The sequence below is a fragment of the Taeniopygia guttata genome, chromosome 17, assembly GCF_048771995.1.
Source record: "Taeniopygia guttata chromosome 17, bTaeGut7.mat, whole genome shotgun sequence".
NCBI classification, from domain to species: domain Eukaryota; kingdom Metazoa; phylum Chordata; class Aves; order Passeriformes; family Estrildidae; genus Taeniopygia; species Taeniopygia guttata.
The window spans coordinates 10,488,253-10,505,880 of NC_133042.1; the positions used below are offsets into that span (position 1 = coordinate 10,488,253).

A 17,628-nucleotide genomic window follows, 5' to 3' on the forward strand; every position below is an offset into this window, starting at 1 on the left:
CCCGGCCGGCGGAGCCGAGCCCTGCGGCGCTGTGCCGGGTGCAGACACTGCCCGTATTCATGGCACAGCAGGACCAGGGCAGCGTGGGGCAAGTCCTCCCCCAGACCGGCCAACAAAACGGGCATTCAGGGCCGGCGCGGGCGGCTGCCCTGGGCAGACCCAGGCCATCTGTGAGGCCAGCGGGACGCGGCATTCTCCTGCCAGGCCTCACAGCCTGGGGCTGGTGGTCACCAGATGCACCAGACGCGCTGCTCGCACGCAGCCGCGCAGGGCCGGCTCTTCCAGCGTGCCTGTGCTGGGCACGGCACAGCCGAGGGAACAGGGGCATGCCCACGTGGTTGCTGCCAAGCTCCCTGCCCCACAAAGCAGTCAGCATGTCCCTCCATGTCCCACTGCCCACACTGTGTGCACAAACCAGGGACAGCCCTGGGGTAGCGCTCAGGGCAGCGGCCAAGGACCATCCTGAAGGAGGAAGGTGCCAGGAGCAGTGACAGGAGTGTTAGGAGAGCTGGGGATTGTGTCCATCACAGCAAACACCAGCCAAGGGAGGTGGGTCCTGGGCTTTCCTCAGCAATATTTGGTTTATAGTTGGACTCAATCTTGAGGGTCTTTTCCATCCTAAAAGACTCTGTGATTATACGGCTCACATCTGCCTCTGTCTGCCCCTCTGCAGCCCCTCCTCCCCAGCCCCCAGGCCCTGCCCTAGATGCAGAACTGGGTCCGGGAGTGGATGCTGCCAGCTCCCACTGACACCATCCGCTCCGGGCCGGTCCCGCTGTGCTGGGCAGAAACATCTGGTCCTGTTGGATGTGTTCCAGGGCACAGGGCCAGGGCTCCCTCTGCGGCAGCACCAGCCCCGGGCCATGCCCTGCAGCCAGCCAGCAGCTGCTCCTCCGTCCTCATCCCCGCCCGGGAAATTATTTATTTGTTGAGGAACGTCTTTTCCCAGGAAACCTCCCCAGTGCTGAGGGACATTTCAGTTACAAGGAGCAAATAAACAGTTTGAGTTTGCGAGGCTCTGACGCTCTGCAAACACCAGTGCTAAACCCAGGGCTGGCGTTGGGCAGCTGTGTGGGGTCAGTGCTGCAGCACGGCCCCAGACCGACCCCACAGCCAGGCCCGAGGGGGACAGGAGCCACACAGCCTGCAGGGGCACAGGGGCCATGCTGTGTGGTCCCACAGAGGCACTGCAACGCGGGGATGCTCTGGGGAGTGGGTGGCCCTTAGCTGGGGGCTCCTGCCACTGGCCTCCCTCGCCCTGGGGACCAGCAAGGCTGGAGAGTGTTCACTCAGCCCTGACAGCAGGGGCTTCTGCCAGGGAGCTGGGGCAGCATGGGCACCCTCTGGGGCTGGCTGGTACACAGAGAACCAGCACAGACCACTGGAGACCCCAGCCACGACAGGCTCTGCTTTGCTCTCACAGCAAGAACAAGAATGTTCTCCACCTGTGTCCTGAAGGAAGCTCATCACTTCACCTCTGTCCTCTCAATCAGTCTGTTGTTCCTGGTCACTTAAAGGGCTGCTTGTCTGCAGCATGTCTCCTGTGACAGGGCAGTTCTGATGGAAGGACCAGACTGGTTGGTTTTGTCACACAGCTATGGGTGGATGGAGTAATTTAGCCCCAGGATTTAGTGCAGTGCCAGAAACATGTTCACCTCCTCAAATGGCTGCTGTGGCCTGTGCACAAACTGAATTCTGAGCTGTTTTCCAGGACTGCCTCCCACTGCAGCATGGGGATGGCTCCTGGATGTTCAGTGCCTGCCCAGTTAGGGTTTTCTCTTGTTTTTGTGCTCACCACCCTCTCGTTACTGATCGGCATGCCAGTGATCCATACTGATTGGATCCTTGAGACAGCAGATCCTCTCTTGGCAGTGCAACTGCTCCATGGCTGGGGTGGAAGGTGACACCTGGAGCACACCCTGACACTGTCACCAGTCTCTGCAGTGCAGTTCAGGCCGTGTTTGCTTTGCTGTGTTGTCAGGAGCGCTGGCAGAGCCACCAGGGGACACACAGCCCTCCAAAGAGAAGCCAGAGCGCAGCCTGGCACGATCTGCCAGCAGCCGCCTGCCCCATTCCCAGCACAGGGGCTCAGCCCTGTCCCGTCTCCCTCTGCCATCCGGCTCCTGGGACGGGAACTGTGGATCTGGGATCCTCACAGGGTGCTCCTGCTCCTGGGGAAGCAAGCAGCTCTGTCGGCCGCAGCAGGACACGGAGACACAGCCGTGACCCTGCCTGCCCGCCCGGGAGCAGAGCCCAGCCCAGCCCAGCCGAGGAGCTGCTCCCCGGCCCAGCGCTGTGCCAGCCCCGCTGCTCTCGCTGCCAGACACGTCCCGGCTCCAAACAAAGCCACGGCACAGCCCAGGTGACATCACAGCAGCCACCCCTCGCAGTGCCACCATGTAGGGGAAACTCCCGGCACCACACGTGGTCAGGCCTCTGGATAAAACTAGCTTGAGGCTTACAAATCCTTAATGAGGGAGTAGAATTAAGATATTTTTCCTAAACAGAATCTGGATCCAATCTAGGAACTCCCTAATGGATAGGGAATTTTTTATGTTCGAATGCATTGGCTGCACTAACACAAACCATGAGTGCTGCAGCCCTCACGCTCCAGCAGCCCTGTGGAACTCTTCCTCAAAATCAGGACCAAAAAAGGCTTTTGGAATTGCAATTCCCTCTCTGAGTCCCAAAGTACTCCACGGGGGACCAAGACAAACCATTTAACCCGTGCTGTGCTTTGCAGGTATAAAGAAGCGTGCAATTGTGAGGCCATGGGAATTCAGAGCTTTTTCATACCCTGAGCTCACAAAGAGAACATCAGGTCTGACACTATCCCCCCCAAGGGGGTTCTCCTTAGCTACGAGCTGCCCAGAGATCTGAACCAAGTGCTGACAAGTTTCCATGATGTCCTGCAAAATCCCTCAGATAATTAATATATTTCTATTAACCCTTAAACACTGGCATGAGATAAAATTTTGAACTGTGATAAATAGTGGTATTGACTGACTACCAGCACTTGTGAAAAGCTTCCAATTCTGCATCAATCTCAGGTTAAATACTTCTTACACGTTTGGATGAACCAGCCTCAAAGATCTGTACCCATCCACGCCTGTTCCTCAGAGGAAAATAAAACTGCCAGGTCTGTATTTTCATTAGCAGCTGCAGTTTAAACACTTTCTGTGAATCCTCCCATTTCCCTCCATTAGGCTGATGACTCCTTTATGGCCTCTTCACCCACCACCACCAAAGAAACCACCAGAGACACTTCCAAACCAAACTCCCTTTAATGAGCCGTGCCCAGACCCCAGCCCGGAGCTGCAGCTCGCTCGGGGCTATGCCTTGATGGCGAATTTCCTGGCTGGGTACAAACGTTCCTTTCGCTGCTGCTTCTTGGTCTTCAGGTTCTCCTCGTGCTTGTTGAGCCTGCGCCGCATGGCCCGAGTCTTCTTGGGCCGCAGGTCCAGGGGCTTGTACTTCTTGCCCTGTTTGCAAAGACACACAGCAGCTGAGCTGAGCTCCCGCCACAGCACCAGCCCATCCCAGCCTCTTTTCCTTGGGACCACCACTACAGCCTGGACGTTCAGGAGATTCCTCTCCGCTGGAAACACCAGTGGATTGTAACTTCTGCAGCAGCTCTGACTCAGGGTTAAGTAAGGCCTGATCATACAAGCCCCCGTTATCCAGCACCTCTTGAAAAGATCTTTTTTCCCCCAGCCAATATGATCTAATTCAAACTCCAGGAAGTGATAGTCTAAAAATTACAGAGCCTTATTGAACTGAAGAATTTCTTGGTCACCTGTGAGAAAGGATGCCTGCAGAATTCTTGCACTAATATTTAAAAAGCAACTGTGACCAGAGAACTTTACACTGAACATAAATTATAGGTTTTCAAGTTTTAAAGCTTTTGAGTAACAATCCTTCCCACAAACTTTGTAACTGTGAACGGCAAGAATGTAAAGGCCACTTATGGAGAATGTCTGTCCTTACCTTGTAGAACTTCCTCAAGTTCTCCTTCTGGGTCTGGTTGATGACAGTCAGGACTCTGGCAATGGATTTGCGCACCACACGGCTGCATGGGGACAGAGAGAGATGAGAGGACAGCCCGCAGGAGCAGCTCCATGATCGCACCCGGGCTCCAGAGCCCTGTGTGCTCCCCTTACACCGAGCCACACCGCAGCGACCACCGGCAGCGCCCGGCCAGCGCCTCTGAGCCCAGACACACCGGCCTCGGGCCCACCGGGTGTGCGCCCTTCCACGCCGGTTTCCAGGCGTTTTCCGGAGCACACACCCAGCGCAGCCTGGGGAGCGGCTCTCAGGGCCCTGCCCGCCGCCCCGGCCCCACTCACATCTTGGACAGCTTGGAGGCGGCCCCGCCGGTCACTTTGGCCACGCGCAGCTGCGACAGCTCCACCTTGAGATCCTCCAGCTGCTTCAGCAGCTCCTCCTTCTTCTTCCCGCGCAGGTCCCGGGCCTTGATCTTGGCCTGCGGGCGGACCCGCCGTCAGTGCCCGCGCCCGCTCCCCCGGGCCCGCACCGCCCTCCCTCAGCCCCGCGCCGCCCCGTGCGGGCCCCGGGCCCGCGGGATGTGGGCGGCCTGCCGGGACTCCCGGTCCCGACTGCCGGCGGATCCCGGCGCCGTTCCCGCGGGATGCCGGCGGGTCCCAGTGGACACGGTGCCGTTCCCGCGGGATGGATGCCGGCGGGTCCCGGCGCCGTTCCCGCGGGATGCCGGCGGGTCCCAGTGGACACGGCGCCGTTCCCGCGGGATGGATGCCGGCGGGTCCCGGTGCCGTTCCCGCGGGATGCCGGCGGGTCCCAGTGGACACGGCGCCGTTCCCGCGGGATGGATGCCGGCGGATTCCCGAGCCCGGCCCGGCCCGGCTCACTCACCATGGCGGCGGCGCGCGGCGGAAAGGCGGAAGCGGCGCAGGGACGGGGGCGGTGCCGCGGCCGGACCGTACCAAGGCGCGCAGGCGGGGGGAGGAGCCCCGGTGGTCCCGGCCGGGCGCTGACAGGCGGGGCGGGAGGCACGGCCGGCCCCGGGCTCTGGGGCTGCAGCCCCGCGGGAGCCGCTCGCTGCTGCGGCTGCCGCCCCCGCTGTCCCCCGGCCGTCGGCGCCCGGTCAGATCGCAGCCGGTGTTCTCACGCTGGCCGAGGTGCGGCACTCTTACACCGGCAGTGATGGGGACGTGATGGCGGGCGTGGCGGGAGCGGCCGCCGCGGCAGGGCGGAGCAGGGGCAGGGGCAGGGCCAGGGCTGTGCGCACAGGCGGCCGCGCGGGACGGACAGACGGACAGACAGACGGGCCGGTCCCGCTCCCCGCGGCGCCGCCGCCGCCGTATCCAAGCAGCCGCCGCGCCTCACCGGAGAGCGCGGGGGGCGGGGCCTCTCGATTGACGTCCGGAGCAGCCAATCAGAACGCCGTCTCGCCGTTAGCCCGGGCGCGCGGCCAATAGGAGCGCGCGGGGGCGGGGCGGACCGGCGCGGACCGGCGCGAGGCGGCAGCCGCGCTCCCCGAACCTCGGCGGCGCTGCGGCCGCGCCCGGACCGGCACCGTGGTCGGGAGCGGCGGGTACGGGCGGTGAGCGGGACCGTCCGGCGGCGCCTGCCCCGCTCCGGCCCGGCCTCCAGGTGCGGGGGGCGGAGCGGCGGCGCGGGCGGGCGCGGGCGGGGCGGCGGCGGGGGCGGGCGGCAGCGGGGGCAGCGGCTGCGGGCGCCTCGGGGCAGGCCCGGCGGCGGCGCGCCCCTCACCGCGGTCTCCCCCCTCAGAGCTCTGGGCCCGGCGGAAGAGCCCCGCCGTGCGCGGGAGCCCAGGTAAGGCGGCAGGTGCGGGCGGGGCTGCGCGGAGCATCCCCCGGCGCCGCGGCGGGTCCGTGCCCGGTGCCGCGGCGGGTCCGTGCCCGGTGCCGCGGTGACGGGCGGCGGGGGCGGGAGCCGCCGAGGCCCGGCGGCGGCACGGCGCCGTGCTCACCGCTGTCTTTGCTGGTAACGGAGAGGAGGAACGCGATGTGACACGTCTGACGCTTAGGCCTGGGCTGGCAGCGTCGCGGCGATGATCACCCGAGCCATCCCCCGTTAACTTCTCCGTTCCTCGCGCTCCTCCCGCCCGCGGCGGGCGAGGCTGCCGGTGCTGGGCACGCCGCTGACAGCCAGCGCCGTTCGGCATCGGCGGACCAGCCCGCTGGGATGGAACGTTGCAGGATTTTACGGCAGCAGTCTGTGCAGTGCTGGATAGCCAAGCTGTCGGTTCGATGGAATCATCTTGGGTTTTTCTGATTTTAAACTTCCATCTCAGCAGTTCCCTTGTCACCAATTTTTATTTGTTTGTGTACAGAGAGGTGGCTTGGGCAGTAGGTGACATGAGATGCCCTTGGGGATAGAAGATGGGTGGTTTTATATTGTGTCATCTCCTCAAATTTCTTGCCTTATAAAAATGTCCATAACCTGTTTAAACATGTAAGATCAAGGCTGCAGGTTTTCAGCTCTAGATCTAATCTCCCACCACAGAATAAGACCTGTTTTCATCAATGTCTGAGTTGCAGGTCTGTCATTTAATAACCAGACTCCAAGCTTCTACGCTTTAGCTCTGTCTGGGCCAAGCACTTCTAGTCCTCCAGGCTGCAAAAGGTCCCCTTAATATAAAAAAAAAATCTGGATTTTGCACGAGCTATCCAGATGCAACCTATAATTTATGGCATCTTGTCCAAGCTAATGCCAAGCAGCGCTGTGGGACCAAATGAAGACTAAAATGTGAGTGAGTCTCTCCGAATGCATGTGCTTTCTTCTGCTCCTGTGGGCAGCGGGACTGCTGTGGTGGTAGCAGTCTTTGCAAATTGTAGAAAATCATCCTGGTATGGGTCTTGCTGTGGGATCTGCAGGTGCAGTTCCTGCCTGGGGTCTCCTCACCCCGCCTGACCCCGTGGTGCGGTGGTTGTGCTGTCCCTGCCACGGTGGAGGAAGCACTTCGGGAGCGTGGTGCCCTCCTGGGGATCGTGTGTGTAGAAAGAATAGGCTTCATTTTCAAATCAGATTAATACAGTCTCATTCAAGATATTGGGATAAATTGGACCACGATTTATGTTAAATGAAAGAAAGAGTGAGTCACTTCACCAGAAGCAGAGAGCATTATTCTCCAGTCATCCTGGGCAGCCAGAGCAATACAGACAGTCACAGATGTGATGGCCAGGTCCTTTACTGCAGGAAATACAAAAACCATTCAAGCTATATGGAGAAAGGGAATGTTGTGCTACAAAGGAGAATGTGATCATTGTTTTGTCTTGATATGTACTACACTACACTATCAAAATTCAGTTGGCAATCCATGTCCCTTACAAACAGGGAATATTTTATCACAACAATGTCTAGTTGGGCTTTGCTCTATGTGTAAGAATGATACTGCCTTCTGTGCTCTTTTGAGAAAGTCGATCTACAAGTGATAAAGATGCTGAGAGTGCATTCCAAGGGGAGGAACATGAAGCTCATTGTTAATCATTTCTGTGTGCCCGTTTTATTTTGTGGAGGGAAGTAATAAAAACGGAGTGTAACGATTCAGAACATCGAGAAGCTTCTAAGCCGAGCCGGTTCTGCACTGGGATCAGATGGCCTGGCAGGGAGGGCGCAGGTTTGGGGAGGTGGGAGCTGGGGGCTGCAGCTCTCCTGCGCTGCTGCTCCTGTCACATGATGCTCTGCACAGTCCCCTGCTTGCACTGCAGCTGCCTCGCTGCCGTGTGCCACTCGCATCTCCCCTCTTCTTGCATCACTTTTATTCTGCTTTAGCTCTGTTGGCGTTAAATGGAGTTGGTGATGATGTGCTGCGGCACAGATGGATAATGAGAATTCATTGGATTGTCTGGGCACGTTACTTTGTTGGCTTATCTTTTATTCTGCTTGGTTTGCTTTGGGTAAGGAAAGAAGGTCTCTGGTGTGAAAGTTTGTTCTGAGGTGGTGTTACTGTCTAAAGGGCTGCAATGGAGCTGATATTAAACAGAAACCCCCAACACCCCCACTAGTCCCCTAAAGCACAGTACAGCTATTGGACTCTGACCATAAAACCTGGATGTTGATGTCTTTTTACACAGAACTTCACTCAGTTCTCATTTTTTCATAAAAATGATTGCTTCCATTGGAGCAATCTTGGGAGAAGGACAACCAAGACCTGTACATGCAGATTTTATAATAATTTTGTTTGGTGTTCCTGCATGAGAACATTCTGCAGGCTTGGCTTTTATGGCTAAGGTGCACTGTTGAAGCACAAAAGCTCTGTTCAAGCTGTGTAGTTTTTAAACAGGCTGGAAAGAGAGGTATGGTATGGAGCATGTGTTGCAGCAAGAGGAGACAGTTCAAAGGAGTGGACCAAGTCGTGTGTGGGAGCTGCACTGAGGGTCAAATGGAGGTCTGGTTCTGTAAAGTATGTAAGGAAGTTGCCAACACAAATATTACCTTGCAGCTTACATGTGCTGAGAGAACGCAGCACAGCCCTGCAGCAGGGATGGAGCAGAGTAACCATCAATCTGGTTCCCTGAGGATGTCAGTCAGGAAAGGAATTCCGTGTGCAAAGCCAGAAAGCCTGGATAGAGCTGCAGGTTTAGAGGACTTGTTTTTTTGAAGTATTTTTAATTATTGCTATTAATATAATGGAACGCAGACTAGGAGCTGAGTTTTTAAAATATAATTAAAGTAGAAGTCAGCAGAGGGATTTCTCTGCTGCGAGGCAGAGGCCCGGCTCAGGAGCAGGACCTGCTCAGGAAGGTGAATTCCCAGAGTGGCGATGCTCTCCATGCGACTCCCAAGTGTGCTGGCAGCTCCCACCAAACACTGGTTTGGAGGGGAGAAGTGAACCGAAGGGATCAGGAAGCTTTCCCAAGCTTGTCCTGCATTCCCTTTTGTCGGAACACAGTTCCAGTTGGAAGGCAGCCATTGGCACCTTGGCCGAGGCTGGGAGCAGGCTGCAGAGTGTGACGATAGCCGCCCTCCAGATCGGGCGCTGGCCTCAGCTGCCGTTTGGGCCAGCCAGTAAATTATTTGGCTCGCTGGAAGGAAGCCTCTCCATCCCATTGCTGTACAATGCAGCTCCGTGTTAGCTGTTTCATTTCAAATTAATGAGTGTACATAAAAGAGTTAAAACATCAGTTGTAGTCGGAGAAAAGAAAGAAAAATCTTTCTTGTAACTGGGATGCTTTTCAGGAACTTGGCTGCTGGGAAGGAGAGAGGCATGTGCTTTTCCACCCTGCTTTAGGTGATGGCTTAGTTCAAGGGGGCCCAGATTTGGCTCAGTCAACAGTTGTGTTGGCGTCTTGCCATCAAATGTGCATAAAATGGAGCTGACTGCAATTCCCTCCTCGCTCTAACATGGAGGGGCAGCCGGAGGGACCCGAGGCTGCTGTGCCGTGCCGTGCTGTGCCGTGGGTTGGCTTGGCTCTGAGGGTTACCCTGGGATGTGCAGTCCCTGCAGCACGAGCTCTTGCATTGTGACTGGGTCGTTGCTTTCGAGTCCCTGGGTTGTATTTTGGTGTCTTGTCGTAACTAATGCGTTTCAGCCCTTGTTGTGCCTGTGCTCCCAAAATCTCTCTCCTTTCTCACAGTGGCTCGTGTGCTTTTCCAGATGTAGGAGGTTCGGCTCTCATTTGCAGACTCTTCCTATGATTCTGTGGCTTATGTGCATTGCCACAAAATCGAGATAAAACACAACTGGCATTTTAGCTGCTCCAAGAACATTGTGTGTAAATAAACCACTAAATAGTTCAGCCTGTGAAATGTAAATACACACAGCTCACTGCCACAGCTGATGGTGTTTTTCCGTCTCCTTTCTACCCTCCCACCCCTGCCAAGAGTGGGCCAGCCTGATGGTTTTTTTTCCTCTTGCTCCTTCATACAAAGCAAATGACTGCTAAGTACCATGTAGGTGGTATGCAGGCACCACGACAGATTCATGATTAGAATTTGGATGAAAAGAAGCACTTGTGTCCTCTTCCACATTGCTTCTGCACCATCTTCTGGAGATTCCTAGACTCTGATGACCCAGAAATTCTTCTTTGGTCTGACTTTGAGCTTGAGCCTATTTTTAATAGCAAAGCAGTGAAGTCAGTAGAAGAGCAGAGGCCCAACTGTGATGACATTTTTAGCCTGTGCCCTTTGTTCATCCTATACACAGAAGGTCGTGAACTGCAGTGAAAGAGGGATCACAGAGGGCGCAGAACAGACAAAGGTGGAACAAATTGTCAGTGGCAGAAACATAAAGAAGAGAAGCGAAAGTTTTGTGTTCCGAAGGCGATGGAAGGCCACGTGCATCCCGTGGTGAGATCATGTCTCTTGTGTTCAAAGTGAGTGGGCCCGGAGCGAATTCAGAGGAGTCTGCTGCTGAGGTGTGGCTTCGTGAGCTCCGTGTGGGAGGCAGGAAGGGACTGCACGGTTTCCATGGCATGATGTTAATGAGCACCTCCGCATTTTTCCGAGAGAAAGGATGCCAAAACTGCAGTTCTGGATACAGACAGGTGTGCTTCTAAGCAATAAAAGGATTTTTAAATACGTCTGAAACATACGAAAAGCCTGATTCTACAGACGAAGCACTTGAGGTTAAAATAATGGGATTGACACTGCATGTTGTATTTTCCAACTTATTGGACTCAGAATGGAGCTGAATTTGTAGTGTTGCCTATTTTCCTACAGGAAGTCATGAGGCTGTTCCTGACACAGGTAATGCAGAGGTGGCAGGTCCCCTTAACTGTGTGCTCTTATTGTGAGGCTGTTTGCAGATCTTCTCATCTTCTGATGTGCTGAGGAAGGAATTATGCATTCATGTGAGAGTAGTGGACTTTCAGTTTGCAGTTATAAAATTTGTGTACCTTGTATAACAGTTCTTGTGTAACTGTGAGTGCCTGCTCTCTGCCACTTCCACTGGCTGCAGCTGGGGAATGTGCGTGTGTGGGTTTATCTTGTTGTCTTATTTATCCCCTGCCCGCTCCTTTCCCTTTTTTAGGAATGCAATTGCATGATCAGGCTTCTTCTTTTTTCTTCTTCTCTAAGCAGCTTTTAAATCCCTTGTCTGATGTAACTTGTTGCTCTAGGGAGAAGGGTCCTGAAGATATCTAGTTAGTAGTTCTCACAAAATTCAAAAGAAGTTGAAGTAATGTGTTTAGTGCATCGATTAGAGGGAAGGACAGACAGAAGAAAGTTGTTGTGCTGTAGGAAGCATCTGGCCAGCCCCTCAGAACATGAGGAGCCCCAGGGCAGTGGCAGCTTTCCCTGTGCTGGGGAGAGCTGGGTTTATTGGGATGCAAAGGGAAGGATCAATCCAGGTCAGTGTGGGACCAGGCTCCCTGTCCCTGCAGGACGGACTGCTGGCCCTGACTGCTCGTGCACAGGCGTGTGGGTGTGTTCATACACAGGCTCACTGGGGTTTGTGTCTTATTATTATTTTTTTAAGTGACATCCTTCACCCCTAATCTTTAGAGGTAGCAGTATTTTTGCAGGTGAGCTGTAAAAATGTGTACTTTAGTAAGAAAACCAGTTTCTTGGAGAATTCCCAATAGGAGGTAGTTGCTAGACATAGTTGCATGTGCAGGTGATTTTGCCAGCGCCACTGTAATTTGTATATTAAGTCAGTAATTAATTTCTCCTTAGTGCCTTTGAAGTAAACAAACATCCAGGCAGAGAGAACATGATTTGACCAATGTTATCGGTTAAATACAACAGCTACTTGTTTCTGTTTCTTAAGTTAAAGTTGCTTATCATTGTGGCATTCAGACAAAGGTGTCCCCAAAGTCCAGGTTGTGTCCTTTTCCTTGTGCAGTCCACGAGCATGTCCAGAGAGCACTGGGCAGAGCTGGGGCACAAACTCGGGTTGTTCTCTGAGCCTTGCCAGGAGCTCAGGTGTGGGCTCAGCCTGCTCCCAGATGCCTCCTGCAGCATCCAGCAAGCTGCTGGAACAGGAGTTGGATATGTCTGGAAGAGCTGCAGCCACTGCAGTGCAGATGTGCCCTGAGGTGAACAGTGGTTGGGGTGAGGAATGTCTGTGATTTGCTCCAAATTTTACTAAAATCCTTGGAATCATAAAGAAATCTTACACCCCCCCCCCCCCCCCCCCCCGCCTACATTTTGTAAAGAAATGGTTTGATGTATAACTGCTCATTGCCATTCCCTCTGAATTCCTGACTCCAGCAGGCTGTGAGGTTTTCAGTGCCTGTCTGGGGAAATTGCTAATTATTTATTTCAGTTTTTCTTGGGCAGAACTGAGTGGTGTCTTGGGAACTTCAGGGCAGTGGCTCTTGATGGAGAGTTAGGTATTCTGGCAAGAGGAATGAATTTGGTTTCTAATGCATTTTGTGTTGTCTGAGGCTCTGTCAGGACTAGCACTCTGAGCAGATCACATGGAAACACACAGATGGTTTTCCCAAAACGTGCAGTGTAGCGTTGAAAGAAAACATGAGACATGAGTGTGCCAGTCTGCAGAAGAAAAGGACAGGCAGATAGGGAGCCAAGGTAGGCATCCTGTTTGGTAAAGGTAAGATGGGCTGTTTTTTGACAGAGTTTTGAGACATGATGGTTCCAGGAGGTTAGTTTTATCTGTGTTAAATTTGCAGATAAGGAATAGATACCAGCTGGGTGCCTGGCTTTGTGTCACATCCCCTTTTGGCACTGATGCTGTGGGAGATGTGTCAGGATGAAAAGTGGAAAGAGAGCTGGTCTGTGACTCAAGGTTTGACAGCTTTAAAATCCTGATAGACTGGAAGGTGTTTTCCACCACTGGTTTCTGTACGGAGCAGTTCTAGGAATATCTTTGTTTGGGGAAAATCCTGTATCAACAAGATAGATGGACAAAGTGTGTTTGCTTTTGGTTTTTGGTTACTACTTGTGCCTCTAAACAGGGAGTGGGAAACATTTGAAAGCCAGTCAAGATTCCATAACTGAGAAGAAGTGATGGCTTAAAAGAAGGCAGTTGAGTTATACAAGTGTTCTGATAGGAGGTCAGGGTGCTGCATCCGGGAAACTGCTCCTAATTCTACCTGTCCTCACTGATACATGAGCTTCCAGACCCCTGACATCCTCCTGTGCCCTGTGGTTACACCGTGGCTGCACCTTGGGTGTGTGAGGTTTCCGAGTTGTGACCATCCCTTCCAGCAGGCAGCTGAATGGCAGCTCACAGAGATCCTGGCTATCTAGCAAATCTAAGAGGAGGTAATGCACTTACGGGACACATCCAGGCTGGACTTGCACTGTCAGCTTGGTTTCCCTGCCCCATGGCATTCCCTCAGGCTCACGAAGCCTGCCTTGCTTTGCAGGCCTGAATCCCAGGGCAGGGCCAGTGGGGAGTGCATGCCATTAACTTCAGCACTGCTTTCCCTTCCAGCTAAGCCTGGAAAACCTTAGCCAAAAGACAGCAAACCACAGGGACGTGGAGATGTGTGTGATGTAAGTGACATCTGACTTTAAAAATACTGGCCAGCGCTGAAACCTCTATCCCTGTCCCATATCCCTCCTCCCACTGCCCTTCAGCTCCAGCGCTAACTGCCATCCTCTTTGGTACCATGGGTGCTGCAATGGGATGAATTTGTAAAATCCAGTAATGTATTGCATTCAGCAAACCTGGAATTGTGTGTTCTGAGGGCTTGTAGGGAAGAACCTGGCACACCAAGTGTGGGGGTTGGCGAGCGCGGGTTTTCTGCCTTGTATGGCCTGAGGAGCTGGCAAAGTCTTTGAGAGAATAATAAGTTCTGCTGGAAGCCACCATTTTCTGACTTTTTCTAACAGTCTTTTTTACCAGTGTTTCAATGTCTCCTTCTGCAGACTCTGGAGAACATTTTTTAATGTGTTACTTAAGAAAAATTGTCATGGAAAACAGCCCAACAGTTTCTTTTGCATGAAAGAAAGCAAACAGCATCAAACAGAACAAGAAATTAAGTAGGTGATATTCCTGGTATAGTTGAGCTGTCAAAACTTGTCTGTCTGCGGGCAAGCAGGGATCCATGTGATAACTTCTAGTATCACAGGGAAGGAGAGGTCCCCGTTGTGGATGTGCTCCTGGTTATTTTTTATTTACATTGTTCATTTGGAGCTGAGCAGTCCCTTAGGGAAGGGCCATGTCAGGAGCTGTATTCCTCCCCTTACTGTGCCCACTTGCTGTTCTAATAATAATTCTCCCTCCTGTCTGTACTGCTGCTGCATTACAACACAGTCCTTAGTGCAGGAGCACCTCCTCCTCTCCCGAGCTGCTCCTGATAGTAGCTCTTCCTTTGTACAGCACCACATACCACCCCCTTCAGAGCATGGTAAGCCAGAACCAGTGCATGAGATAACTAATTTTATTTTCCTCCTCTGTCAGCTGGAAAAGCCAGCTTCACGTGTTTTTCCAGCCTTCCAATACCTTTCACATTGGCAGGCTATGGATTTTCTTGTGTATCTTTTACTGATTGCATAAATGGCCTCTTCACAGTAGGTCTGGTGAACAACTCCTTGCATGTGAGAAGTACTTGGTTTTAAAAAACAACCCAAAGCCTAGTTGGTTTTATTTGCCTGTGCCAAGGCTGACACAGGTTATGTTGGCAGTGGTTGGGGTTGTTGGGTAGTATAACTTAAGGGTGATGTAAAATAAAATTTGCTGCTATGAAATTAAAAGACTGATATGTAGATTGTATGAAACATACTTTGCAACTTAAGCAAGCTCCTCAATTTTTGCAAATGTATCTGAAGCAGCTCTGGAGTGCCTGGACTGCCACGGCGGAGCACAGAACCTACGGGCTCGCTGCAGGATTTAGGTCACCCTTGCTGTGGAGCACACAGGACCTGGGGTATTGTCCCTCTTCCTGAAATTCCTGATCACCTCCTGGCTGCTTCTGACATCTGTTTTTTAGGTCTCACTGTTCGCTTCAATCTCATATGTTGGTGCTTTAAGTAGTTGGTGTTGTTTGTTCTGTGCTGTGTAAATGTGAATGTTTGGAGGTTTCAGGCACAGGCTGGTGCTCACAGTCTTCACGTCCTTCTTGCCAGGCTCATGCCAAAGCTTGTGACGTCTGGGTGGTATTGTTTTGGACTCTGGCACCCATATTGCAGTTACCTGACAATACAGAGATGCTTTTTACCTTTTTCTGGAGCTCTTCAGCAAGTGGTCTGTGCAGTGCCCCCATGGCCTTGCACTGGTGCTCTGGTGGGCTGTCACATGGGTGTGCCAAAACACGTCTCTGTGGGCTGCATCTTGTCTAAACTGGGGAATCATGAGACTGCTTGGCTGGCAGGATGGCCCTCTAACTTACCCCAAAAGCTGGGTGGAAACTGCCAGTTTCTCCTGCACTTGTTAGGCATGAGGTATTTGTTCAGGGAAGCATTTCTGAAGCCTCTTCAGTTATTGTGAAGGTTTTTTTTGTGACAGTTCCTGAAAGATGCTTCTGGGTGCTTCCTGATGGCTGGAAAGAGGGAGCTTTGCCATTTCCTGGCTTGGACTGGGACATGTAGGTAATAGTTTGTGCAAATAGCATCCAAACAGAGCTGCTGCACAAATGGAAACCTGTTGCTTAACAGAAATACACCAGAACTGGTAGAGAAGCTGCTAGAAGTAAGAGCTCTGCATGTGCCCAGTTAGAGGTGTGTTTATCTTGCACAAAAATCCTGAGCATGGTAGAGCTGAAGACCTAGCAGCTGTTTCCAGAGATGTTTCGTTGTTTCTGCTGCAGAATCTAGCTCATCTTTATATGCTCAAAAGGATAATCTGATCTGTGTATGTTTGGAGTAAGATTTTTGAAAGCCACTCTGCCTCTGTTAGCTTTCATATTCCCTTACTTACTCAATACTGCAATTATCTACATTATATCTTAGATTTTTGTTCAGGTGATTATTGTACATTATAACATTTTACTCATAGAAAAAGTAAAAATAGATCTGTAGGTATGATTGTGGGCAGTGCAAGCCATGGAATGAAACAGTCATGAGGATGCAGAGAGGAAGGATGGTAGGGTGCTTTTTAGCATTCTGGCTAAATTTGCCTTGTTTTAGCAATAGGAGCCATTGAGCTACAGTTTTCAGAAGTAACAGAGGAAAATGAAATGTCAAGAGAACTGAGGCTAGTCTCTAAATACAGCTGCAGGGTAAATACCTCTGCAGAAGGCAGATTTGGAGAGGATTTCTTTGTCCAAGTGTGAAACCCAGGTGCTGTTTGTGCTGCAGTCCTTTCATTGTTAGTTTTGTGTTTGTGAAGACAGTCCTCTGAGTTATTTTTTTTTTTGTGACTATTATTGTTACTTTTAATTTTGCTCTGTTGACTAGTGCATTGTGCAATAATTAGTCCCATGCCTTGATTATCAGCTGGTTTTTTTAATGAGTCTTGAGAAGAGTAACCTGTGGAGAACTGCATGCTCTGTGTTACATCCCCATGGAACTGAACGTGCATCTCAGTCTGGATGAGGTCATAGCAGCCGTTGGTTTTTGAGTAATATGGCTGTTTTTTTCTTCATAGGACTGAGCTTGCCCTAAAAGAAACCATGTCATCAGGGGGAGCTGAAGATGATATTCCTCAAGCAGAGAGAAAAACGGTGACAGACTTTTGCTACTTATTGGATAAATCTAAGCAGCTCTTCAATGGCTTAAGGTTAGTGGATTTTTGACAGTATTCCTTCAGAAAAGCCTGGGAACTCACACTGCAGTATGTGATGCTGAAGTCAGTACAGTGAACATTTCCAACCCAAACCCAGTAAGTTTGTTTAGGAGAGAATAATGCACCTCTGTATGGGTACTTTTGGACCATGTATGTAAGAATGTTTGTAGGAGCAGAGGCTCCAGTTAATAGTAAACTAGAATTTGGATATCCCATGAAATTGATGTGATTATTGCTGAAATGGTGTGTTTGAAGGCCACAATTAAGGATTAGGTGTGACTGTGTGCAGTCCACAGCATGCAAATGCAAACCACTACTGTCTACATGGAAAAAGAAAGGAATGAGGAGGATTTTTCTGGGTGGGAGGAAAGGAGGAGAGGGAATATCTTTAGGGAAGAAATTTAGGAAGCGATAAACAGAAACATCAAAACCATACCCTCTATGTGTCTGCTGGAACAAGTGCTTAATCTGAACTGTGGAGAAAGGTAAAAATCTACATTTATCTACTAAGCAGCTGCAACAACAGCTGGAAAGTCCAACTGGTTTGTCTGCAGGGGAATACAGGTTTGGACAGTAACATGGATATCCTGTTTATGTCAATATATGCTGAGTTAAACAGCATGTATCCAAAGCTGCTTTATTTCTAAGCTTTGCTGTAGAGTCTCTTAAGTAACAGGGGTTTGAGCTCATATCTGGTTGGCAGTTCAGCCTCTTACTGCTCTCTGAGTAATGCTGTATGTTTGGGCCCTTATAGCTTGCTGTTAGTCAAACACAGATGGTTAGCAAAGATGCTTTTAATTCCTCCGCCCCCCGCTATTGATAATCCTTTCATGTGCTTTAGAAGTTGATTACCAAATCCAAAACAAACAGTTTGTGCTCCAAAATCTGAATGGCAAGCGGGCAGTAGAGACAAGGAGTTCTTGGTGATTGCGTTTGACCCCCCATGAAAGACAGTCTAAAGCAAAAGGACTGAGATCTTGAGACCAGGATTTCCAGGGCTGCATATGACATTACAATGGCTTTCTGATGGGTTTTGCTTGAAACTGTGG

At 51.8% G+C, this 17,628-nt stretch overlaps 2 protein-coding genes across 5 annotated transcripts in view; one reads left to right on the forward strand and one right to left on the reverse strand.

The window, feature by feature from the left end:
• Window positions 1–3,268: 3,268 nt before the first annotated feature.
• On the reverse strand, window positions 3,269–4,915 carry RPL35 (ribosomal protein L35). The gene is given in 3 exon segments (NM_001245176.1): window positions 3,269–3,482; window positions 3,988–4,483; window positions 4,891–4,915. Coding segments are annotated over 2 exon segments (144 nt in total). The 5' UTR covers window positions 4,894–4,915; the 3' UTR covers window positions 3,269–3,482; window positions 3,988–4,342.
• Window positions 4,916–10,656: 5,741 nt separating this feature from the next.
• Window positions 10,657–17,628, forward strand: part of SCAI (suppressor of cancer cell invasion) — a 32,397-nt gene continuing 25,425 nt past the window's right edge. For 2 of the 4 annotated variants that reach the window (XM_002188661.7, XM_072936548.1), the window contains exons 1-3: window positions 10,657–10,692; window positions 14,686–14,783; window positions 16,442–16,573. In XM_002188661.7, the coding sequence (XP_002188697.7) occupies window positions 10,672–10,692; window positions 14,686–14,783; window positions 16,442–16,573 (251 nt within the window). In that variant the 5' untranslated portion in view covers window positions 10,657–10,671. Of the gene's footprint in view, window positions 10,693–14,246; window positions 14,265–14,685; window positions 14,847–16,441; window positions 16,574–17,628 lie in introns of those variants that run through there. The other 2 variants (XM_072936549.1, XM_072936550.1) reach the window with 2 other exon arrangements.